At 32.0% G+C, this 27,550-nt stretch overlaps 1 protein-coding gene across 2 annotated transcripts; it reads right to left on the bottom strand.

Moving 5' to 3' along the window:
• Positions 1-4,268: 4,268 nt before the first annotated feature.
• On the bottom strand, positions 4,269-25,963 carry emp (epithelial membrane protein). 2 transcript variants are annotated; one of them, XM_070646674.1, is made up of 7 exons: positions 20,516-20,588; positions 15,447-15,599; positions 8,754-9,006; positions 5,958-6,546; positions 5,503-5,656; positions 5,315-5,436; positions 4,269-5,251 (listed from the first exon to the last, which is right to left on the bottom strand). In XM_070646674.1, exons 2-7 carry the CDS (start codon positions 15,505-15,507, stop codon positions 4,868-4,870), a joined length of 1,563 nt encoding a protein of 520 aa, XP_070502775.1. In that variant the 5' UTR covers positions 15,508-15,599; positions 20,516-20,588; the 3' UTR covers positions 4,269-4,867. The 2 variants fall into 2 exon arrangements, with proteins under 2 accessions (XP_070502775.1, XP_070502776.1); XM_070646675.1 differs by lacking the exons at positions 15,447-15,599; positions 20,516-20,588 and adding an exon at positions 25,762-25,963.
• Positions 25,964-27,550: the final 1,587 nt, after the last annotated feature.

Here is a 27,550-nt window from a genome sequence, read left to right as displayed (position 1 = left end):
GATCACAGATTAAAAGTACTTTCGTTAAGCTTTCTAATTTTAGGTTTTTGTTATTGTTTGGCGTCGATTGTGCAGCATTTTGAGTGATTTATTTGAATCAATACTGGTTCTTGGAGTTAAGCAATCTATTTTTCCAGAAATCTCTTCATTTTTTCAACTTAATTATATATTTTTAGTTTGTTTTCAGCTTGTTGTAGGTCAGGAATGTTGACTTGGAAATGTCTCGAATGTTCTAAGATGTTCCTGTTTTATCTCTTGTTTATATTTGATATAAATAGCTTGTTTTCATTAATTTATGTGGATATGTAAACAAACTTCGCCGCAAAATCGGAAAAACAAATCCAATACATTGACATTATATTTGAATTTGAGAAATCCGTTACAAAAATGAAAATGAAAATCATAAAAAAAATAATTCAAATCATAACTGTCAAATATTATAATTCAAATTTGATTATCTGCTTTTCATCAATAGCCTTTTATTCACGGCGCCACGACTTACAAACAAGCCAACAAAGTAGGATAAACGGTTACAGTCATTGTGTTAGTGAATGGATTTATGAAAAAAATTGCTTGTACTTTATTTGAAATTTTTTTGACCGTTAATTTTTTAAATTTTTTTTAGGTCAGTGTTCTCCAAACTTGGTTGCACGGCACATTAGTATGCTGTCTAATTTTTTTTGGAAATGCCAACTGTCTTAACTGTTTTGTTTCATGGCACACCTTTGTGAAAAGCCTCGACTGAAACCGCACACAACATATGGTTCATGGCATTTCATGACACTAGTGAGCCGCGGCACACAGGTTGCCCATGACTGTTTTAGAAGCAATTTTCAAGCCTCTTTTTAATTAAGTAATTCTTGTTAAAAAATATTCAGTAACCCAAATCAGTTTTTATCAAATAATTAAGTTAAGTGGAAAATTTCGATAAACATTGCATTCAAAGTAGACCAATAGAACTTTGGACGTTTTATATAACTGCGTAAAATTTTGTCATTCATTGAATAATATTTGTGAGTCGTATTGCATTGTATTGTATTACAATGATCTACGTGACTCTTAGCATATTTCTTAAAACGTGATAACCCCATGAAGCATTAGTGCCGTACAGAAGAAATGAGAAAATTTTGGATATGAATAATGTAGAGTATAGGCATGCTTACTATGGCATTGAATATTATTGTTGCATGACAATGGTTCTTGGTCAATGTTTGTTATGCCGGATCCTATTGATGACTTATGACGGAATGCTGTCATATTAATGAGTGTTTGAATTGTCACTTGAAACTATCAAGTTTGACTAATTGCTTTAAATACACAGAAAATTTGAAAATATTTACCTAAAAAATGCACAGCAAGCATTAACATTCTCTGGAATTTTCCCACACCCAAAAATGCAAAATCAACTAAAAATCCACAACAAATTGTTAAACAAGTTTGACAGCTGCAAAAGAATCTACAGACATGCTTTCAAAATTCGTTACAATGAACCAGTCGTGGGCAACCTTTTGTAATTTGCGGCACACCTTGATGAGCTGCCTCGACCGAAACCACACACGCCATACTGTTCATACTTGCTTACTTACTGGTACCAAGCTCCTACTTTTAAGGAACCTAGGTCATTACAAAGGCTTTCCATCTGACTCTATTGCTGATTTTGTTCATGGCATTTCCAAAAATTTTTGGAACCAATGCAATAAATCCACAGATATCCATAAATCATCACATCAATGTGAAATCTAATGCAACATGTGTACGAAAATTGACTTGCGAATTTAAATTGGATTGATTTCATACAATGGAATTTGCGTAATATAATTGGCAATTAAGCATTGAAATGTGAATATGAAATGGATTTTATGCGTGTCGTTTATGTCGTCATTTGTATGAAATGAAATATTCATGTGGGTTGATCATGTATTATGTTAAGCGAATATATGAATTTTTGGATTCTAAACTTGGGAAAGAACAAATTTGGGAATGGAAGGCTTCTAACCTACTATTTTCCAGTCAAAACTCGTAATTTGAGCCAAATACCCTACTGTCCGAACAGTACAACATGTTCAGTAGAAGAAGGCTAGGTCGCCGTATTAACGGTATGACGCAAGGCTATCTTGACGACACTGTGACACCGCATGTGACACCACACGTGTCTAAGGGCTCTTGATGTCTTGATTTTATATATCAATCCCACAAGAACCATTAAAAGTCTCACATTCCCGAAAAGCACACGACGTTGAGAAGGCTGAAAATGGTGTCGTCAAGCAGGAGTAACCCTAGACTGCCCGAGTGGCACAATACGACGAATCAAAGCAACTTAATGTTAATTCAGCAATGCAACAGCAGCCTACTGGATGCGTTGTGCTATTCGGGGTGAATTCGGATTCGGTGAAATCCAGCCAGAAACCTGGATACACTATTTCCAAGCAATACCAGCATGCCTTTCGAAACTCGAATTCAATATCATTCCTAAGGTTTCCATCAAAAATGATTCACGTCACCTTAATCAGCAGTAAACAAATATTTCCCCCAAATTAAACAAAATAATTGTTCATGACTCACAATGTCTTAAATATAATGAAGATAAACAGATTGCAGATTGACCTTGAAACTTCTTTTCGAAATGAATGTCTTTTTTGCACTTTGTGATCTGATGTCTATTTATAAACTTCGCATTTTGTGATATTTAAATCTTTATGTTGATTGCTGTTCTGTGATATTTTTGAGGATTAAATTCGAGTTTTTGATCAGTTGAAGACAGGAACAAGCTTGGAGATTATCAATGTCATTTAATATTTTTGAAAGGTAATCTCAATCTTTTAAATCAATAATTTATATACTTAATGAGATGCAGCGTCTTAAACTTGATGTCGCGCCATGCATTATGGATAACTTCTGGTTGATTTTGGTGTTTAGAGGAGATTAAGGAAGTCTAAAAATTCCAGATCAATTTTGTTGTTAATTAGACATTAATTGAAGGTCTACTGGGCAGGGCATGTCATGCACACGCATGATTCTTGTCATTTTCTGTCATATAATTAAGAAATTTTGTAATTTTCAATCTAAGGTAACTTAGAAAAAATATAAATCAACTAAATTGATTTTACTTCCCGATTTCATGAAGGGCGTCAATTAAATGTAGAGTAACCTTAAATTTAGAGACTCATTACGGTCGACAAAAAGCTCGTGTAACTCAAGGATAGAAGTGGAAGTACTTTAAACTTGACAATGAGATATGAAAGTGTCCTGCTTTCTTATTGTGAAGTTCACATTCGCAATAAAGATGGTAATAAGAGAAATGCCAGTTGAAGGTGGAGTTTTGCTAAAAAATACCTGTTTTGCTGATCAACCTACAGAATTTCATCTGATTTGAAACTCTTTGCGTCAGTGTTTCACAGACGTTTTTGCGCATCAAAGTCAACACCTTGGTGGTAAGCTTCGATTCAAATCGCATACGGCATACTTATTTAATTACTTCACTGATTGTACAGAGCATTTGAGATTCATGGTCTTTTTAAGTTGGTGTCTAAAACTGGAGCCGATCTCTCCGGTGATGGTATGATACGGTGCGGTATAGGTGCACTCCTAGTACAATACAATTGCATCACGATGGTGTACCATTGGTATGGTATAGGTATACCGACTTGCCATATCAGGCATACCACATTGCCATACCAGTTACACCGTTTGCGCCGTATTCGTGACGTATCTATATTATGCCGTATCATAGCATCACCGGAGAAACCCGCCTTTATTGTTGTCTTCCCTTTGCCAATTACCAGTACCAAATACTTCACTATCGCGTTGAACAACCTCTCTCTAAGAGCATACGACATATGATTCATGGCATTTCCAAATATTTCTGTAGCTCAATAGAATAACGTAACGAACGACACACTAGAGAAGCGTGATACACTTGAGTAGCGTGATATACTAAAGTACTTTGATACACTACAGTAGCTTGGCACACTATTTGACCAGCACTGCTTTATCTCCCCAAAATCTCGAAAGATTAAGTCACAATATCAAGAGAATATCTAAAATTTCATAATTTAAGACATTTTGAACATTCAAAAACTGGCAGAAGTTTTCGAAGGATAGTGCCGGCTTTTAGACGATCTCTCCATGCGGCAATGGACCCACGTGTGCCTCAGACAAGGTATTAAAAAGTAAGTAAGACATTTCAAAACCTGAAAAACAACAACAAAGTTTATTTAATTAGTTTCTTGTGCATGCTACACGTGCTGATAAACAAAACAACCAATGCCTTTATGGTCTATAAAATCTTTTAATAAATTTATAAAATTTTTATTCACTTTTTATTATTTGTTTCTTTTTATGTACAATAATTATTGAAAATCTATTCCACCAAATCTACAAAAGTAATTTTCTTATAGAAAATTTGTCACAATAATCCTTTTTTTTCTTAAAAATCTATTTTATGGTCATAAATTTCACTTAGACTAAATTGATTAAGAAAGGACAATATGTCTGTAGTTCCAATGCAGCAATAACAGTGCCTTTAAATGTCTAAATTGATGGAAAAATTGAGAAATTTTTGTAAACAAAAATAAAATTTTGTAAGACTTGAAGTTGGCGTCAAATAACCTGAAGTTGGCTTCAGAAAGTTAATAAATTCAAAAATTTAACGGCAACAATCATTGCATTAGAAACAACAGACAATATTGATGATAGAATTGATTTTTATATGAAATTGGAACAATCGGGATTGGATGTAAATAATCCTGCAATATTATTCACATGCTAATCCACAAAAATTCCATCCTCAAAAAGTATTGATAGGAAAATTATGAAAGCTATTTTACCACAGAAGTTTCAAAGACCCTAATCGTTAACACATTTTAGTTTAATTACTCTTATTGCCATTATCCATCTTTGCCTTTTTCTTTTGTTGATCAATATGCTGTGCTGCCAAATAATTCGATCCATCAAGGTGCAATGTATTCTGTCGATGTGATTTTCTTACTAAACATGTTACGGATACAATAAATAGAAGAACTCCAAGTGTAAAAAGTGCAATCATGAGTGCTGTGCGTGCTTTATCAGGTACAGTTGTTGCAATTCTCATGAGATTAACGACCTCATCGGGAAGTCCCTCAACACCTTCTTCGAACCATAAAATTGGGAATACGATATCGGGGAAGTTGGCGACTTGCTTAATATCTTGCACTTGACTAACAGCTAAATTTATTTGAACACGTGCGCGTGCTCTAAGTGTGGTTCCCATGAGCTGAAAAAAATGAAGCATAAAATTAAAATAATTGCGAGACCAGCATGCGTATGTGTGACTTACAGGCTGTACATCAATGAAAAATTGATGTTTATCCTTCTCTGGCGGTGAAATACCTTCAACAGCTGTTCGTAAACTATCATCAGCCATATAGAAATGTGGGAAACTGATCAATACAGGTGAATCTGTTGATTGACAAAGTGTTAAATATTAAGCATGTAAATAATAAGTTCATATCTCTTTGACATTACCGTATTGACATAATGACACGTTAAATAGACCATGAGGTGCACAAGGTGGACCTGAAGGACAATAACATAAATTGTCGGGGTTTTTGTCGACTGAGGCAAAGACATCTGGTGATGGTGTGAATCGATAGCCGGGAATACCACCGCGACCGGTTACCTAATGGATGAGTAAATTTACACAAGATTAAAAATGGGTATTTTTTGAGAATTTAAATAAGGTGTGGATTGATTTATGACTGTGCTATCCAAACTGTGTGTTGCGACACATTAGTGACACATGAACTGCATGTTGTGTGCGGCATTTATTTAGTTCAGTATTATCTGAACTATGTTGCGCGACACATTAGCGACACATGACACATATGTCGCGTGTGACAAGGTGTGTCATGGCGCAAAAAAGTTTGAACAACACTGATTCAATTAGCACGCCTACAAAAGTCAATAACAAAGTCACTTACTTCCTTTTCGAAGTTAAGTGGCAACAGTCTGCAAAGATCCTTCTCATAGACATAAAGAGTTGTGTTGTGTGTGATGTGTGGCGGGAAAATTGATCCATCTGAGCCATTAAGTCGATTACATTCCTCCTTCAACCAGTTGGTCATGTGTGATCTACCATTGTACTTATCAATGACACCATATTGAGTGATATCGTCAACACCGGTGAACATTGTCACTCGATCGGAACTTGTTGCGTTCTTACCGTAGAATAAACCGAATTCGTCATATGGTAATTTTTGTTCTTTTGGAACGACATCCTTGGCTAATTTTAAGAGTGGATCTTCATAACCCCAAAGTAATTGACCAACAGTTACTTCAACGAATGGCTTAATTTTCAAAATATCCATAATACTAGCCATTGCTAAACGTAAAAATCTTGCAGCATGTTTACTTTGTGATGTTGCACTCAACATGGGAATATTTGGTACAATTACAACATCATCCTCCATACCAACAGACTCTTCTTCGCTAAATGCATAGACTTTCTTTTGATTGAAACTTATTGTTCCATTTGGATTTTCAACAATATTCACTTTTTCCCATTTCTCTCTGAAAAATATTAATAAGAAATTATTATGTGAATTTAACTAACTAATAAAATGGAACTAAAATTAAAATGAGCAGCATGATTATGAAATTCGCATGTTTCATAATTTTTTTAGAGTTAGCGTTCAAATATTCAATGTTTCGTTTCTGCTTCATTATTATTAAAATGAAACTTTCAAATAGCTTTTATACCATTAAACTTCCGTATTATACATATGCCAATAAGTAAGCACGCCAACCTGTTTTCAATGTTCACACAATAAATCTGTGTTGATTTTTGGTCATTCGTGATGTATGTTTTTGCGCATTTTAATAATAAATATGAGTTATGAATAAAATTTAAAATTTAACGGTCAAAAAGTATTTGAAATTTAACGGCCTAAAATTATTTGAAATTTAATGATCAAAAATTATTTGAAAATTAACGATCATAATTATTTGAAAATTGATGGTCAAAAAATATTTAAAAATTTACGGTCAAAGAATATTTGAAATATAACGGTCGAAAACTATTTGAAAAAACCGTTAAAAAAATTATATAAATAGCGATCCAAAAATATTTTAAAATTAACTTCAAAAAAATTTTTAAAATAAACAAAAACTAAATATTTGAAAAACAACGGTCAAAAAATATTTAAAAATTAACGGTCAAAAAATATTTGAAAATAAAAGTTTACAAATTAAGAAAATTAACGTTCAAAAAATATTTGAAAAAGAAAATATCGACTTGACATGGATTAAAAGTAGCCATCAACTCCAGCAAATTCAATACAAAGCTAAAGCTGACAATTTACAGACAGATGAACGGACAGTCAGACAAATTACAGCCAACAACACCTTTCCTATTGACCAATTCTCAACAAAATTTCAATGGTCATCTCGTTGTTTGTGTCATGATTTTTACATGTGTTTACACTGTGATACTTGTCGTAGACATCAACGTGACGTCAATACCCAATAATAACAATAATTGTCTAAAGGATAACCACTCAGGTCACAACGTATTATTATATTTTTAAAAATAAATTAATTAATGTTCCTTTTCCGTAAGAAATCAGTCATTTTTATTATGTTAAAGGTGAACCTCACATATGTTATTGGATGTAGCATTAATGGAAGTAATTTAGAAAGTCAGTGTTCTGTTTTGATGTATTGAGTTCATTGTAATTTTGAAGGTTAACTCGATGATTATGGATGAAGTTGTATTGATACATTAATAACATATTCTGTTTGCAAGAACTAAGAAGCCTTGAAATTTTTATTTTTATTTTTACATTAATTTAGTTTACGTCAACATATTCTAATTAATCATCAACATAGAAATACGTTTTGCTATTGTCTGAATGTTGTTTTTGTTTACTTTTGCCGAAATATGCATCATTTTGTGTAAATAGAGAATGCCAATGTTAAACCTTTATCTAATACAAAAACCACGACTCATGAAGGTTAGTTAAGCTTAGAAATCCATATTATGTTATGTGAATTAGTACATGAAACTGCAAAACGTTTTAATGGCTCAATTTGTAAGCTTGCGGCTTATTACTTTTTGGAACGTCTCAAGGAATATGTGTTTGTTATTCAAAATCCTGAATGAAATGCCGTGTGATTGATTGTTTACAATGTTTAAGCTTTAGAAACATTTTAACGGTTTTTCCCAATTCAAATCTCACTTTCATAGCAAATTGCAACCAACTTCAGTTGGCATTGAAGTAAACATTGTTTTGGTGAATTTTAAAAGTGAATAATTGTTAATAATAAGAAAAAGATGTTAAAATCAATTTAAATATCAAATGTTTGCACTTGCAGAGCTTGAATCAACAAGAGTAAGTACTAATTTATCGGCTGTATTGATTGAAAGTGTGAATTTCATCATTAAATAGAAATCTTTTAATTTTAATTAAGTTTTTTTGTGTGGAAAATACATTTGCGGGATTATTCTCTTATACTTTAAGTTATAAGCTATCTAAATTGACTTTTGTGACCACTAAAAAGACATTTTTTGCGACAAAAACCTTGCATAATCTTTGCTATAATTCATTTCATGTCTGAAGACAATTGACGCCAAGTCTACTAAGATTAGCTCAAAAAAGAAGCGAATCTTGTGAAAACCACAATTCATTATATTGCCAAAGAATTCCATCATCATCATTAGAAACATAATTACTGCTCAATTTACGTAAAACTTCAACAATAACAACAAAATGACTTACCTGTATACATATGGACCCAATTCATCCAAAATTGGCTTTGAACCATTATTTAAAAATTCATCAGCATTTGTGACATTATAGACATAAACTCTAACTGCTGGTGTAACTGGTGGCTTTGCCCACCATCCAAATGATTGTCCGCCGGGTCTTAAAGCTACTTGATGATCAATTACTAAATTAACTATTGCAGAAAATCCAAATGTGACTAGAACGCCTAGTATTATTAAGCACAGCGAAAATGCTATCACAAACCCTGTTAAAAAAAGAGGAGATAATTAATAAAAAGGCTTAAAAGTTTAGGTAATTAAGCCTGTAAGCATATATTGTCGATACACAAAGAAGCTTTCATGAATATTCTGAGGCTAACTAATCACTTATTGTGTTGTGCGTCATTATTTACTTTACATATTTCGCAGAATCTCTGCATTTGTAATATCAATAGCTTTACATACTTTACATTCGAGAAGTTTACTAAGTGCTCATTTACAAATTCTCAATTATCTGAGATTGTGACCTTGTCTTGGATGTATTTTGATCTCTAACCAAAATGGATGCAAAAAACACGCTCGATGTGTTACTTTAGGCTTTCAATTGAAGGTTGTGTTGATATTAATAATAAGCTGAGAATTTTTGCTCAGAACACAAAGCAACGCAAATTACATTTTTTCTATATTGCTTAAAAACCTGTTCCTATATATTGAGCAATCCACTACATATCCACACATTTTTTTTTAATGGTTTTTGTGTTAATCGCTGCTGATCATGATTCATATACAATTTTTCATCTTTTAAATGTAAATATTCTTAATAACATTAATTTAACTAAATGAACGACTTTTTATGAGACTTTTTTTTTAATTTGCATGTCGTCATTTTGCAATCATTTTGTTGATACTTGGAAAAGGAACTTGAGTGACGAAATGATGTTGTTATGGGGAACATTCAAGTTTGTAATACTTTAGATCAGAGTTAGGATTTTGAGGTTTTTGGAGGGAATTGGATTAGATTGAAATTTGAGAGATTTAACCGAAATGCACACGGTTTAGTTTGGTGTGGATCTGGATTTCAGCTAGTCAGTTACATACTTAAGTCACGCCTGCCTGGGCCATATTTTTCGTCTTTTCTACGTCGTGTGTCTTTTGAGCTACTAATGTATGTTGATGGCAATGATTAACATACTCAGTTAGGAAGAGGTATCATTGCTCAGGGTAATGGTACTTGGCAAGGAGTAACTGTCTTAGAGCTTTGTTGAGGTGACATCTTTCGGAGATCATAGATCTTAGCTCGACATTTCTTGAATTTTGTTCTTTTTTGCCATTATGTCCTTTCATTGTCTCAGTATCTACTGATTCATTGACATTTTGTTATCTAGGGAAATAGAGTATCATGACTATCGGTCTAACTGTAGGTTAATCTCAGTACTAGAGAAAGGCCTCTTAAACTGGTTAGAGAGGAATCAGGGCTATCGATCCGATCAATGAGGATGTAAATCTGCCAGAAATAGAGTAATTAATCATTAGCTGAATGGCTAGACAACAATCAGTTAATCTACAATCCTTACTTTTGTTAGGACATGGGTTCGATTCCCATCAGAAAACCGATCATTAAGTCTTGACCTCAGAGAACTTATCGATATGACAAGGATTCGCACACTGCTCACGTCATTAAAATCACGATAATATTGTTGGTTAACATTAATCATCAGTCCATTTATAAAAATTCAAATCCGTCTACAAAATCTGATGAGTAACCTGCTTTAAAAATCTTCCTTTTGGCAACAAGCGAAAGTACTTAAAACAATCCAATACACAGACATTCAAGTCTCTTAAACAACCTTTTTAAGTGCTTGCAATTTCACGATAATTATCCTTCAAATATTGCAAATCATCCACACTTTATGAATTCTCTCATCTCAATATCACATCATGAACTCTCTCAACAAACAACCCTGCAGTGCATATCGTATCACTGTCAAGTACGTTGTTATTTTGAAATATACTTATCCAAAGGAAACGTCATGAACGCATCTCATAGAGAAAAAAAAAATGAAATTTTTATATTCATTATACATTCCGAAGGTTGTTTGCTTGTAAGGTTTGCATCACCAATTAACAGACAGCGCATCTTCAACATGCGAGATTGTAATAAAATTTTTGCAATATATCATTGATTCCTTTGTGACTTAATACTTAATTCTAAAGAATACATGATGTTGTTAAAATTGATTTTTAATTTAATTGGCAATAGTTGATGTATGGACATATTCATGCAATTTTAGAAGGACGTAATTTTTTTTAGTGATTATTTAACATTCATTAGGTATACATGAGGTATGAAGACATTGAAAATTAATACATATAAAGTATTTTTACCATGAATTATAATAGTGTTGACCAAACAACACAACTTGTAAATTGTTTATAGCTCTTTTTTTTGGCATGCCGTGAACAAACGAAAATCATCTTTTTAAGTTTCTAATGTTCCTTGACTCTTCTGTTTTGTACAATAAATCTTTTATTAGTTTGTAGCAGTGTTGTCCAAACTATGTGTCGTGTGACATCTTGATAGTGAGTCACGACCGAAACTACACACAACATGTGGTTCATGGCACACTATGTGTCTGCACACTATTGTGTGTGGCACACTATTGTGTCATGGCACACTATTGTGTTGTAGCACACTAATGTGTCGTGGTACACTAATATGTCATGGTAAACTAATGAGTCGTGTCACACTAATGTGTCATGGCATACTAGTGTGTCGTTGTACAATAATGTTTCGTGACACGCTAATGTGTCGTGGTACACTAATGTGTCGTGACAAATGTAACACGCTAATGTGTCGTGGTATATTAATAATGTTTTGACAAACTAATGTGTCGTGACACAACTAATGTGATATTTTACAGCACAATGTGTCGCAGCACACAACTTGAACAACACTAACCTATGCTATTTGAGTTACTTCAAAGAATTTTACGTTAAGATTCCATCTATTATGTTTACAAAGATAAATCAGCTTAATAGTTTGTTCATGTATTACGTCAATCATTACACAATTCAAAATTGATTCTAGACATGAATAGGAACATTAGCTAACAACTCAAATTCCATTAAAAAATCAATAATATTTTTTTTTTGACACTTCTTGAAGTTTTCCGGTAGCTAAATAAATTAGAAAAAATATCAAAGGTGAATTTGTAGATATTTTTTTTTGTCTTTTGGAATTTAATTACCGACTTCCTAGTTATAACCAATGAAATATATAAAAACTTGAGTACGGAATCAAATTAAACAAGATTTTTTTACCGCAATATATTTTCTCAAGGCAGGTCAGGCAAGGATTTGTGGTTTTTTTTTCGTGTATAAACAGAATTTAAGACTTTTTTTAAGTACGACTAACTGAACTCATTGTAACATCTTCACAGTAAACTGCGAATACAAATATGATGAGTCTTAATCTATTCAGTCCATTTAGTGAGAATCCTACACAGAATTTTAAATCATTCGTGAGAAAAAATGCTTCAAGTTTTTTGACCTCTTTGTGTGATCTGAGCGAGATCTTTGTCCATATTTCTCTATGAACATGAACTTTTACTTTTGCGAATATGCCTTCAAAATTTACCGTTATTCTAGATTCTTAGGAGAGGTTTAATAGAGATGAATAGATGATGATGTAAGATCAATGTGTTATTAGTTACTTTCTTACTTCGCTGGTTGTATAGATCAATTTTGAGGCATGGCGTCGCTTAGTTTGCGTCTTAAGCTGGCTCTATCACAGGCTATCACTTGCCATTACCGATGCCAAGTGCATTGCCATCTATATCAACAGCGTCTTTACATGAGCATGCTTCAATGTATCATATGGAGTTTGTTGCACTGTGGATAGCATCTGGTATTGATAATTACCAAAGGGCAGTCAGCGATCGAGCCAGCATCAGATGCAAACTAAGAGACAACATGGATCATAGTTGATCTGAACGGATTGACAGTGAAAATTGATGAAATTTTTGGTATTTTCATGATGAATTGACATTTTTGGGAATCGTACGCATGTTCTTAAAACAAAACACGACATGTCTAGCCATTCGACCAAAAAAGCCTCAATCTAACAATGACAATCGCTCAATATCCATATACATCTATTTCAAATAATTCTTTTCTGACCTACACGAACATCACTAATTTTTTTAGAGCTAAATTTGCATTCGGCCTAGTATGGATATTTTGTTTCAATGTGATTTGTCACCAGACCATGACTTTGACTTTTTGTTTATAGCAAATCAGGAAACCTTTTAGAAATTGTCACAAGTAGGTGTATATAGACCATAACACGGTCATTGGATGTCCACGAAAAAAGGAGGTCAATTTGCAGACACAAAAAAAGATTGTAGCCTCAATTTAGTGCAGTGTGGCTTGAGCAGATTGAGGGAACTTCCTGATGGATGTAGAGTTTGTAGTGATTAAGGCAGTTTGAAAGCTTTAGGCAGCTGAATTTCCTGAATGCTGAAGATTCTGCAATGATAAAGACCGTCCGAAGTCTATAGTAATATTTCCGAATATTCAATTAGTGAACTCCAAAAAATTGCAAAAAATATTATCATGACATCAATAGATATGCTAAGTAGGTCTTACGTGAAGACAATAAACTAATTTACGATCATATTCGATGCTTTTGGGTTTTTCTGGTATAAAAATCACCGATTATCAACTTAATATAATTCAGATCCAATTAAAAAGAGAGAGTGCCATCAATTTATTGTGTGTATGTTCAATAATTGACAGATATGAGGGATAATACCGTAATGGGCACTTTAATACTCTCTTACTCAATCAATTTTTTAACTTCATTTCAATTGTTTTCACTCACCACGAAAATCGAGAGAGTCATTAAACTTTCAAAAAAATAAAAAAAAAGTTCATCAATCGATTTTGGCGATTGAAACTAAAAAAATCACCTTGAAAATTACTTCATCTTACTGTTTATGGTATAATGGAATGAAAAATGTGAATTGATTTCCAAAATATAAATATTTTTTCGGTGAGCGTTACCGGAATTTTGAGGTGAATTTGGTTCGGTTTGAGTGAAATGGTTGAAAATTTGGCACCAGACCAATGTGATTCTGGCACTATGCCAACGAGATTCTGGCTCTTATTCTGGCTCTAGCCATTTTTACGTTTTGATGAGCTTTAGGCTGAGCTAGTAGAATAAAAAGTTAGTCGGTCTGATCTGAGGTCGGATTTTCAGCCATTTCTACGATCTTTGTGTGCCTATTTCAGATATTATTTTGTGACTAAAACAGTGGACTTATGAGATAATAATCGAGATTCTACAAAACTTTTTGCAAAATTTTGATTTAAATGTCCACGACTTGCACAAGTCGGATTCATACCGAGTAAAGTCGATCTTAGTTAGAGTCATGCACCCATCTGGAGCTGTTTAAAGTTATCTGAAGCGGTCTGAAACCGATCTTAAAGCGATCTGGACCGATCTGGAGTCGATCTGTTTTCAGCCGATCAACAATGACGACGATCTTGATTTAAGCCAAAATTCGCCGAATCTGTTTTGAATCGACTCAAACTGATAACTATGACTAAATATTTTTCAGTTCTGTTTCTTGTTTAGGGAAGTAGACTATGTTTGTGAGGAAATGAGCAATGTTTTTGTTAGTATGACGTACTCAAACCGACAAAGAGCATGCAAAATTGAATTGATTAATTATACTTAATAGCAAGCTCATTTACGTAAGTATGTCCATTGTCCATTAAGAGTAGCAATCTAAAGAAACCATATCATTTGCTGTTTATTCAGTAAATCTTGACCAAAACATTAGAAATATCTTAAAGAGTTTCATTCGTTGAGCTCTTTTAGGTCTCAAGTTGCTATTAGGTATGCTTTACTATAAGGTATGCATACCTGCCTCAATTGCCACATAAATACACAACTCAAAACAGCAAGGAGGTCTCTCTCTTCATTACCGGAATTGAGCAAGTAGACAAATAAGGAAAAAAAAAAATCATTAAAAACAATGCAAACATGTGATGCTTTTTTAGACATAGAAAAAGTAAATAAAAAATCGGAACAAAAATCAAACAGAGCGAAAAAGCTTTCATGTGGTATAATTTTCATGCCTTTTTGAAGTTTGTTTGAAGATGATATGTGAAAACATAATAATTATGTATGTAAGATACACACTCTTTTTTTCTCATGAGGCACTTATGCTTTAAATTATGTACTCGAACGCTTACAAAATTGATTTTAAATAATTAACACATTTTAATGCTATTCATAGCAATCAATGTAGAATAAATAAATACATGCACAAATTCAGAGTTGGAAAACAGGTACATGTGAGTCCAGAGTTGCAAAACAGAGGACAGGGACAGACTAAAACCGTACAAATTCATGATAATTTATATGGTTCTATAAAACCATACAAATGATCAAGAATTTGTACAGTTTTCAAGAAAAAAGCCTTATAAATGATCAAGCATTTGTATGGTTTTCACTTGTTTTGCAACTTTGTCTGTATGACAGAAAAAAACCATACAAATTCTTGATAATTTGTTGGGTTTTTCTTACAAAACTATATAAATTATTAAGAATTAGCATAATTTTTGCCTGTCACTGATTCCTGATTTCCAACTCTGCACAAATTAATTAAAATAATTGAGTTGATTGAAAGACACTTACACCATTTTCTCAGAAATGTACTTGATAGTTTTGAAAATAATTTATTTCGACGGGTATACATGGTTAATTATTTTATGTATTTTTTTTTATAAATATTTGTTTGTCCTTTAATTTAATTCGTTGTCGCTGGCGTAAATCCCTCAAAAACAGCCACTGATAATTAACAAGTTAATAATGAATATTTTTGATTAATTTTACATTGAATTTTTCGTAGGAAATATGGAAATTATGTATTTTTTTTTGGTAATTAATGTTAATTGAAGATAGAGTTGATCAGTTGTGGACAACCTTTTATTTTTCACGGAACACCTTGGTGGTAAGCCCCGATCGAAACCATACATAACATAAGGTTCATGACACTTCCAAGTTTTTTGACATGTGCCGCGTCACACAGGTTGTCCACCACTGCACTAGACGTAGGTGTATTGAGTCATGCGTGCTAAAATATTTGAATGGAATTTTAGAGATTTACATATTCATAAATTCTTGGAATTTAGTATTTAGTATTTTGTTGTTCTCAGGAACTATTTTGATACTGAGGAGTCATATTCATTTTATTGAGAATTACTTGACAGCATCAATTTAAATTCAAATTTTATAATTTTTGCCTGAATGTAAATTTAGATTATTAGATTGGTGTTGCAGTAAGTCTCTAGATTAGATACAGCTGTGTATATACACCTGAGTTATAGACACCTCAGTATACCTGCTGTTCATGTATTTGTTTAATTTATGACGAAAACTAGAAATGAGGCTAGTCGTAATGTGAGATACATTAGATCTGTGAAATTTGCTTTGTGGCAATGAATTTTTAAAACTGACAGGATGACGATGTGTTGCTGATTTGTAATTTAATTTTGCCATCTAGGGCTGTTATGCATCTGTCAATGCCACTAAAACAGCGTTGTCTAAATTTTTTTGGACCATGGCGCACTTTAAAGCTGTGGCATACAGCCTAGACAACCACTGCACACTAAAGCAATGTGAAAATTACTCAGAATTGTACTAATTCTAAGGCTCGAGAGAGAAAATTACACTGCCCAAATACATAGCCCAAGTGGGATTCGAACCAAAATCCTATGATTTTGGGTTACATGCTCCTACTACTGAGCTGCATACCTCTACCACTGAGCAACCGGGGGTTGTTAAAGAGTGTGGCAAAAATCACAGTTAAACGTTATTTCTCAATACTGTGCTCATTTTACAGATCTTATCGTTATATTGGCTTATAGACCATGGATCACAATTGATCTGTTCGGCCAGCCAAGGAAGGATGTATCGTTGTAATGGATCACAGCCAAAATCCAATAATATTGATGTAACTTTAAAGCAGAGCTTCAAGTTAACCCGAATATTTTATGAAGTTGAGTCGATTCGAGACAGTTTAGCGCTACGATCACTACGAAGTTGCCTATCCACGATTAATGGATGCAACAACGGCTTTTCCATACAGAATCCGACTAAAGCTCAACTAGAGCTTTATGGCATAAGCATTTACATGTAGTCAATTGAACTTCCTAATTTTTTAATAGATCAACAACACACGCCCTCTTATCGATATGAACTTGATTATCGCTCGAACATTCCTTCCCAAACACCACAATCAGCTCCAGGGCAAACTCACGCCTTGCCGTTAATGCAGTGACCTTGCAACTACATTTCACTATTCAGTCTAATTACTGGTCTAATCTTAATAATTGAATATGATCAGTCATTAGTATATATTGAGACATACATAAAGCCATCAACTTTCCAAGTACCAAGATTTCTAGAAACTTTGCAGCAATTTGCAATAACATATCGACAGAAGCAATTTGACCAACATAAACACATAAGTATGTATTTGACATAAATAATTGGAGATTCAACCAATTTAGTCATATTAAAAAGTAATGAAAATGTTTATGTCAATGTTTTCGTGATATTACTGCAGAAAAATTGCATAATTGATCTTAAAAGCCACCGCTATACAGCCACTACGTCATTGGACAGTCAATTTATTGACTCGAGTTGAATGAAATATTTTCTAAATATAAAAAAAAAACTAGCCTGAAAGCAATTGCAACACTTTTGCAAAGCGACTCTGTTAAATGTATGGAATTGCGCATAAACTGGTTATTTTACTGGCTCGAATATAATTTTGCTTATTAGTACATGTACACAAATGTGTGCAATTTTATATTTTTTTCTTTGCTTGATATTCAAGTTTGTATGTGAAGATTGGTAAATCATTTCATTTTTAAGAAAGTTTATCACACTCCTAACCAAGTTACCTCATTATTGCTACATACTGTCCATACCCATAATTCATCTCAGGAAGTGTCACACAATTGTGTGTGCGATATGTAAAAATTTGAAAATTTTTGTGCGGTTTTTCAAGCTCATTGTTGAGTTATGAAATAGCTTAATATGTATTTATCTCATAGACATGCTCGCAACCTCTTATGTAATTTAATTTCCAAAAAAATAAAAAGCCGGCTGTTATAGAATCGACAAATGAAATCATAATTTCCAAAAGTTTCACAAGCATAATGGAATTGATCGACCGTTTAGTCAATCCACAATTGGTGTCATCAAGTCTGTTTTAGCATAAGATATGCGATACCAATATCTTGAAGGTTGATATACACGCAAAAAAATTTGCTGCTGCTGTTTAAAGGTCAGTATAACTCAAGTCGTTGCAACATTTCCATATGACATAAAAACTAAATGGCAACCACTCGGCAGCAAAGTGGCCAGTAATAAGACGAAATCAAAGATTTGCAAATAGTCGTTTATTGGATGGAAGGTTGCGAATAATTTTTTTTTGCTTGCTGCTTGTGCTTGTTGAATATGTATGATAGAGGTGGGCAAGAATATGTTATGCAGAGTTGGAGGTAGATTTATGAGATTTGAGGTTGATGATGGATTTTGAATATTTAAAATGAGATTTTTCAAATTTTTTAAGATTTTTTAAATTTGAAAATTTAACATTTCGTTTGATTTGAAATTTGAATTTTTTAAACTTGATCAATTTTTTGAATTTGACTTCTTTAAATTTTTAAATTTGAATCCTTTTAAATCTTCTTAAATTTGATTTATTTAAATTTTTTCAATTTTAAAATTTGAATTTTTTTAACTTTAAGTTTGAAAAAATTTAAAATCTTTATCTTTAAAAAATGTTAAAATTTTCAAATTTTAAAAAGTGTTGAATTTTTTTTTTATTTTCTTTGAAACTTTTAAATTTCTTTAAAGCTTTAATTTGAATTTTTTTCAAATTTTTGAAATTTTTGGAAAAATTTTTTTAATTTTTAAACTTTTAAATTTTTTTTAAAACTTTTAAATTTTTTTGCGTTAATTTTAAACTTTTCAAATTTTTGAAATTCAAGTTTGGGAAAATTTAAAAAAATTTTAATTTTCATTTTTAATTTTCAAAATGTTAAATTTTTCAATTTCAAAAATGTTAAACTATTTCAATTTTAATATTTTAAATTTTTCAATATCTTTGAAAATGCGAAAGAATTATCACAACAAAATTTCAAATTTTCAAAAATTAAATTTTTTGAAATTTTTTCTCGTTTTCAATTTCAAATATGTTAAAGTTTCAAAATTTGAAATTGAATTTTTCAAAAAAATTCATAATTTTAAAATGAAAAAAAAAAATGAAATTAAATTAAAAATTGAATTTTTCAAATGATTTCACAATTTTAAATGTATTCAAATTTTGCAAAAATTTTTAAATTAAATATGTATCAAGCTTTAATTTTCAAACAACTCTGGTCTAATTTTTTCTATAAAATTTATGAGCAATAGTCTCAAGACAGTTGACGACTCTATCAATTCCGCATTCTATCCCTCAGAATCATCAATTCCTTATTGAAAAAGTCTCGACAATTCTAAAATTATTAAGATAAACTCAAACTTTGCTACAGCCATAAAATGTCAATTTTACAACCTCATAAAATATAATAATATAATGCTAATAAATAAAGACATCCCGGGTATTTCCTAACTTAACATTCGACCTTTGGTCATACTTTTAGAAAGCTTAATTCCTATAATTTCCTGTAAAATTTTCACATGCAAATTCTCATTAAAACTTGACCATCTGAACTCTATTGACAGCATCAGCATCAAAGATACGTTTAGTTGAGATTAATGCCAATTGTTAGTTCGAGTCTTGAAATTAGGAAATTAGGAAATTAGGTCTATTAGGAATGACTTGATACAAAGCATTCACAAAACTACATTCCTGTCTAATTACAAGATTTGAGAATTAAACACTTGTGTTTCTTATTAAAAAGATTGAAAGGCAGCAAGTTGAAATATCCAAGGTTGACTGCCAAGTTGCGTGTATTTGATGCAAAATTAGTCTTAAGTTGTCTATTCATAAAAAAAAACTCATTTTTGTCATCCATGAAACTTGTCTTTCAAGTCTCTCGACTATTTCTTTTCAACAAAAAAAAGATTACAAATTATTGCACAAAAATAATTATGAGTAATTTAGGTTAAGAGAACACAAAATTGTTTGTGTTGTGACGACATTGGATGCAACTGAGAGTTTCTTTTTGGATTCAACAATTAAAAAAATGGCTAATTTTATTTAAATAATATTATTTAAAAGTCTCAGCACGGATATTCGATTTCTCTCTGATATTTTTTGCTATTTTTATGTATTCAACACAGTATTCCACGGCAAGGAAATGAAGAAAACATTTGTATAAGAATAAGTATTTAATATTATTAATTCATGCATTCTGCATAACGCTGATTTGATTAAAAGTTTCTCTTTTTTTAATGTTTAATTCCATTCAAACTGCACACGCATTGAAATCTAGTGTTTTTTTGTTATATTTTTTCACGGATTGTATATTATCGATAATTTTTTATATCCATATTTCCTAGTAATTCAATTTATAAAAAAAAAATTCACATTATTATGATTATGTGTCTAAAAATATTTCGAGCTCTCTCCACAACTTAGCTCTTGCACAATAGTAGTGCTGAAAATTTAAATATTTTGAGGGGCACAGACACACTTTTAATTGTGAAGCAACAACATTAAAAAAAAATGTTAAAAAAAAAATTACTTCAGTGAAATAAATATTAAATTAAAGACCGATAACTCCGAGCATAAAAGCCACTACTCACGACAGCGTCAGACTTTCAACTGAATACTGAGGTACTATCGAAGAAGTACGCGTGAATGTTTTTCATTTCTTAAGATTTTCTCAATATTATTTATATTTTTTTTTTTGTGTATTAGTGTTAATACTCTTCTCTCACTTTTGTTAATAATAACGGAATTGTTAAAATGCCTTTTGATGACTGCTGAATATTCGACAAATATTGATAATTGTTCTTAGAATAGTTCTTTATGCTGAATCATCTTCTAAGCACATTGAAGGTAGATTAATTTGCATATTTGTCATGTCAATGGAATCAGCTAGGCTCAATGAATTGTAATGTGAAGACTTTGACTCTTGATATTTGAGATGAAGTGGATTTTTTGGGAGCTAATTGGTAAATATTGAGGTGAATTATGTAATAAAATGAAGAAGGAACTTCAATTATGATGCAAATAAAGCTCTAATAATTAAATTAAGGTAGTTAAGCTGCTTAATTGATGATTTTTATCTTCTAAAAACTGTTTTGGCTTTTCCCGCTTAAAAAGTGCGTTAAGTGAAATGATTGTTTACAGTTGAGGGGAGAAACAACTGAAATTTGTATGAAAATTTGAATTTTTTGTGGCAGCTACAAATTTTTTAGGGGAAATCAGAGTTAGGATGTCATTATTTGAATTTTAATTGACCGTTATAACTTAATTCAGTTTGAAATAATCAAAAATTTGAATTTTAATTTTCATTGACCGTTATAATTAAATTAAGTTAAAAATGATTAGAATTTGAATTTTGAATGACCGTTATGAGTAAATTCAATTGAAATTGATTAAAAATTATTTAATTCAGTTGAAATTGATTTAAAATTTGAATTTTAATTGGCAGTTATTACTAAATTCAGTGGAAATTGACAAAAAATATTATTTTTAAAATTATGACAGATTCAATGACCATATCTAAATAGCATAAGCATAAGTAAACTCATCATAAACCCTTCAAATACATAAATTACCCATCTCACCTTAAAGTGTCCACTTCACATCACATCAACCCAATATAAGCTCCTCAAAAAAAAATATATGAGACAACACGAATATTGAGCATACAGAGATTCAATGTAAGCAATGTACAATTTAGTCATGGTGTTAACCTGATACATTCGATTTTTAATCGAATCATTGGAATAAACAGTGTCGTTGTGTGTGTATTTGTATATGATATGTATTGAGTAATAATAAGAAAATAAAAGCAAAGTATGTTTTAGTCAGATCTCCAACACCTTGATCAAGGCAATAATCGAAGTCTCGTTTTTTAAACATTTTATCAATAATTAAACAATTATTAATTAACATTAGAACTTCTCTCGCAATCTCCTTTTATCGACCTCTACAAGGTGGAAATAGCACATGTAATAATTTTTGTGCCTTGAATCGTTCTCATGGCGATTTTAAAACTTGAAATAAAATTTAATACATTTACATATTATCTCAGCATTAGGAATTGATTATTAGTGCGAATGTATCGATTCCACTCAATTCGTAATTGCTGATTGAATTGTAATTTATTACCACGGCATCTACAGTTGGCATCCAAAATTAGAACAAAGGCACATTTTAAATAAAAAATTATCTTTTTCCTTAATTTAAATCTTAGAAAAAGTTATAATTACGGTCATTGTCATTAAAATTAAGATCATGAACAAATTTCAAGTTGTTTCAGGTGTAATTATTTAGATCGGATATAAAATTAGATGACTTAAATGTCAAACTTATTATCCAGAACATTTCAAAACATTTATTATATTTTTATCATATCATTTGGCATCAAAAACACTAAAGCAAGCATGCTTTTTGTTGCAGATAAAGCTTAAGTTGAAAACCTCACAAATGTTTATACAGCGAAACATTTGAGGGGTTTATAAGCATTCTATAATTAGTATAATTCACCGTAATACTTTCAATTTCGCGTTCATGTTTTATTTTCTTCATTTTTTCTTTATGCTTATTTTTCGCTTTTTTGAGCTTCTATAAGTAATTCGTATGTGTGTGTTGGCTTGGGGGTTTTAGGTTTTAAAATTGAAGTTTTTGTGCGAAATTTGGTGATTTTGGTTTTTTTGGACAAGTTGATGTCGGGAATGGTTGGGTGTAAACCTTACCATCCATCCTGCCACAATCATACTAGTTGTAAAGCTGCAACCATTCAGTTGAGGTGGTTTGAATAGTCTTTAGCTCTATCGTTTAATGTACTTTTTCCGGCACTAGCGGTGATATAATAATAAAATGCTTGAAGGGCCCAGTCTGTTGTACCACATCCTTTAGATCTACAGTTTATATTCGGATCCGAATCACTTGCAAGCGGTGATATAATCGAGTTAGTTTAAGGAAGGCTTTAAATGTAGAACAGGTGAATAGAATCTGATCTCTGGTCGAAATCAAACTGGATTTTTTTTGCATATTTTAAGTCGTTTGCCTTCCGGGCTTTTGAGTTTAGTTTAGCAAAGTATGTAATTGTAAATCGATGTTGATTTGAGTCTTGTTCGCGAATTGATTGAAGTCGTCTTAAAAATGTTTTGCATAAAATAATCTACTTAAATTAAGACTGAGAATTTGGGGCAGGGACGCAAATTCTTGTCTCGTTCGAATCTTGCAAATCGTGTAGAAGTGGGAAATTGTGATAGCGCAGTGACTCGAGACTCATAATGAAGTGTTTAAGGCATTAATCTGTGTATCGATAACCTGGGTAATTTGTGTATCGCGGCAAAATGTTTGAAAATGCCATGAACTGTATGCCATGTTCGGTTTCTGTCGAGGCTTATCACTAAGGTGTATTGAGAATATTAAAAGGTTGCCAGCAACTGATTTAAGGTACCGCAACATCGACAAGTTAACGGAAAAACATCAAATTACCAAAGATGACTTGACGACAATTTGCAGGTTATTTAACAACAAAAAATTAGTTTTGCCTCAGCGTGTTGCTCGAAATAAATGATCCAACTACTCCTAAGTATGTAAATCCAAAAAACATACGGAAATAGATTTCATTATTACCAAAAATTAATATTTTTATGATAAATGAAAATAATTTTAACAATTTGTTTAAAATCTTTGATGAAAAGAGCTGATCATTTTAGTAGTTGAAAACAGAGCATGCTGCGAACTTATAACATGATTAATGATTCTTGTCTGATCTTTAAGGCGATGATAATTTAAATTTTTTCAACAAAATGCTTTTTGAGGGTCGACAATTAATAAAAATTTAAATATTATTCTTCCTTTTTTAAAGCCACAACTAATCAAACTAGTGTTTTTGGATGAAATGAACTTAAATTGGATATGCACAGTTGTTTTTAAAATTAAGAAGAAAATGTTGCATTTTAATTAGTTGAATTTAATGAATTTTAATGAAAAACTTTCATTATTAAACTTTTATTTTCATTTATCACGTGTGGAATCATCAAAAAACCTTTCATTGAAATCTCTTCACCTTGAAATATTGAAATAAATGAATTATTCCCTTAAGAACCATCAACATAGCGCGTCTTTGTGTTAAATCTTAATATTTAAATTACTTGCTAATTTGTTAACAAAATACCATTAAAAAAAAATTTATTCCGAGTAAAAATTTCACGATTCTGAAATCTCAAGACATGCATAAAAGTGTCATTTTATCGTTCACTGGAGCATTTTTCATGTTATTTATTTTTACTTGTATGTAGTCCGCGTTTGTATGCATCCGCATTGAAAAATCATGTCAGTCAGCATATTACGTGAGGTTGAAGAAATTTTATACACTTTTGCGAGGTAAATTTTAAGCAATATTTTACAGTTTTTTTTCTAATTTGATTAGCATGTGGCTAGTTCTGTTGTAATTTGGTGTGACTTGGCTATGGACTAAGTTTCGAAACAAACCGCGCACGGTATGCAACTCATGACATTTCCAAATTTGCGATATTTTATAATTTTTTAATGATTTTACCCTGGGGCGCCAAAAACTTCCATTTAAACAATTTGCCCCAGGGCGCCAAAGAAGCTCTTTTTTAACCTTTTGCCCCGGGCGCCTAAAAATTTTCATTCTAACCTTTTCCCCAGAGCGTCTAAAAGCTCTTTTTTGACATTTTGCCTCGATGTGCCAAAAAACTCTTCTTAAAAATTTTACCCCGGTGCGCCGCAAAAAACTTTTATTCAAAATTTTGACCCTTGGCGCCTTGGGTTCATTTTTAACCTTTTACCCCGGAGCACCAATAATACTCTTTTGCCCCGATGCACTGAGAATTTAATTTTAAAACCTTCTTCACCGATTTGCGAAAAGTTTTGACAACACTTTTGCACCGAGGCGTCAAAAAACTTCCATTTCAATATTTGCCCCATGGTGCCCAAAAAACACTTTTTAATATTTTTACCCGGGGTACGAAAAGTCCTCGCAACGCCTCTGATCTACCAATTGCGTTTTTTCTACCATTACACCACATGTTTGATCCAGTTTATGATCGATCTACATACCAGTCAAACTACTAGAATCAATTGCAATTTAATTTATATGAAACAGGTGCATAGACAGCAATATAGCTATAAGAAAATTTGCTAATTTTGTCCAAATAGTGTTTCGAACCATAAACAACCTCCTCAAACATAAAAAATCCTTTAAAAGCCAAAGATGCACGAGTAAACAAAAAAGATGCAGAACCTGATTTCCTGGACAATATTTTTCCGCAAAATGTCAAAGAACCGGATTTTTTTCTCTTAGAACAAGATCTAAATCCTTCCTGTTGAATGTTATTCCAAAAAAACATTCAAAATGTCATCATTCGATCAACACAAGTGGCTAGATGATATCACACATTCATTTCGGCTTCAATTGATTGTGTAAAGTAAATATTAAATTGACAAATAAAAACTATTGATTTCGTATGCAGCACAACGGCATTATCAAAAATCAAAATTAGTTCAAGTTCATTAAAAATCCAAAAAAATCCAAAATCAATGACGACTAGATACAATTAAATCCGTTATAAAATTGTGGAATTGATAACAAATGTCTTCATGTTTGTTGCTTCTTTGTGTATTTACGACAGCACTCTGATGTTGCACTTTATTGCGACAATTTTTTGTATTTTTTTCAGCATTTAATGCAAATATTTTTGTATATTTTTTTTCGCTTCTGTTTTGACCACTCGAAGGTTAACAAGCATATGTGGAATAAATATTTGAATTTCTTACATAATTTGCACTGCTTATTAAAATGAAACTTCATTATTTATCACTGATTTAAAGACGAGTCACAAATTTTTATGATTTTTTTTTTTTTGAAATTCCTTCAAATTTTCCAATTTCAACCGACACAAAGTAAAGTTAAATAAAATAAATCCGCTGCGCTCCGCGAAAAACCACCTTCTTGTGGCGAACGATTGCGAAGAACTGAAATGATAGTTTAAAGCTTTGTATATGAAAAGTGGGAGAACCAAGTTTTATAAACTAACATTTTCACTGATACGAGGGAGTTTTGTAGCGATTTATCAAGTGTTTTAACCGAAACAAATAAATTATTTTTAGTATTAGATTCATTTTTTTTAATACATAATATTCAATTAATGATAATTGCATGTGCTTAATTGTTTATGCCAAGTTTATGCTCGTATATTATAAATAAAAGGAAGGTAGATTCAATTGTTTTTGCTCATACAAGAAACACATACGATTCAGATCAATACTTTTTTGATGATGATCTTGAGGGGAACATTCGTATGTGATGTCAAGTGTTGCAGGTGGTGTTATAGGAGATCGCGCGAAGGGACATAAGAGGGTTTGGGATTTTTTGAGGTAAACCCCACTATTTGGTCATTCGATAAAAATTCTCAGCTTTCTAGAATCTCTCGAGACGAAATTGGAATTTAAGACCTATAAGGAGAGGGTAAAGAGCTCCAGGGCTCAACCCTCATCCCACTTGGGGAAAAATCTTAAATTTTCTAATTCAACTTTCTTGACGAAGGCCTAAAAATTGCCCATTGGCGCATTTAGATTCGTCCAAAGCTGGAACTGTCTTTGCCCCCCTAACTTCTGTCAGACATTTCTGAATAGCATTTTGCATCGGGCTCACACAGATATTGTTGAAAAAATCCTAAAATACCCCTTAATTAGTGATTTTATAAATCCTACAGGTCCTGTGAAAACATTTCTGACTGCAACTTAAGTCGTGCATTTATTACGCATCACTCTTAAAAGCATATAAAATTTGAAATTTTGTGATGTAATGCTCCTAGGGAGAGATAAGAGTTGATATTTTGTGGCATAATAAATGAACGACCCTAAAGCGACCTATACAGCCTCTTACAATCCTATCCTAATTTTGCCAAACCTTCCTTAACATATTACATCCAAAACTTCTCATATTCATTTTGACCTCATTTAAGAATTCCCCCTCATTTAAGAAGCATTTTTTTTGTACCTAAACAGTACCGGAAAAACCCGAATCTGACGTATGGTAAACAAAAATATGTTAAACTGGCTTCTTCTCTTGTTTACTATCGTTTGTGTTTCTTTAAACATCTTTAATATTAATGATGATGCTCATCTTTGAACGTTGAAATTTGAAAGTTTCATCGGACATGTGACTGAGTTTGAGTGCATTTGGAACTTTGGGCGATGGAATTTGGGGGTATTTGGGAATGATGTCTCTTGTAAAATTGAGTTTTAGAGTACGAGAATTGATAGTCAATTTATATCAGAGTTGGAAAACAGGTGCCTGTGACAGGCAAAAACCGTACAAATTCTTTATAAAATTAAATGTTTTTTTTCCTACAGAACCATACAAATTATCAAAAATTTGTATGGTTTTTGCCTGTCGCAGACATCTGTTTTGCAACTCTGATTCATATCAGTTCAGGCATAAGTGTAAATCAAACTTTCAAACTGATTTGAGTGGCATAATGTGACAAATCGCATTTTTCGCCATAAAATTGGATCAAAATCAGCCGTTACAGTCTCAAGATAATTTCGCGTCTTACTCTTA

This window comes from Chironomus tepperi, unplaced genomic scaffold, assembly GCF_022539635.2.
Source record: "Chironomus tepperi strain 1889 unplaced genomic scaffold, CSIRO-AGI_Ctep_v1 contig_364, whole genome shotgun sequence".
Classification (NCBI taxonomy): Eukaryota; Metazoa; Arthropoda; class Insecta; order Diptera; family Chironomidae; genus Chironomus; species Chironomus tepperi.
Note: the sequence above shows the minus strand (reverse complement) of the source record. Positions and strands in the feature narration are given on the sequence as shown.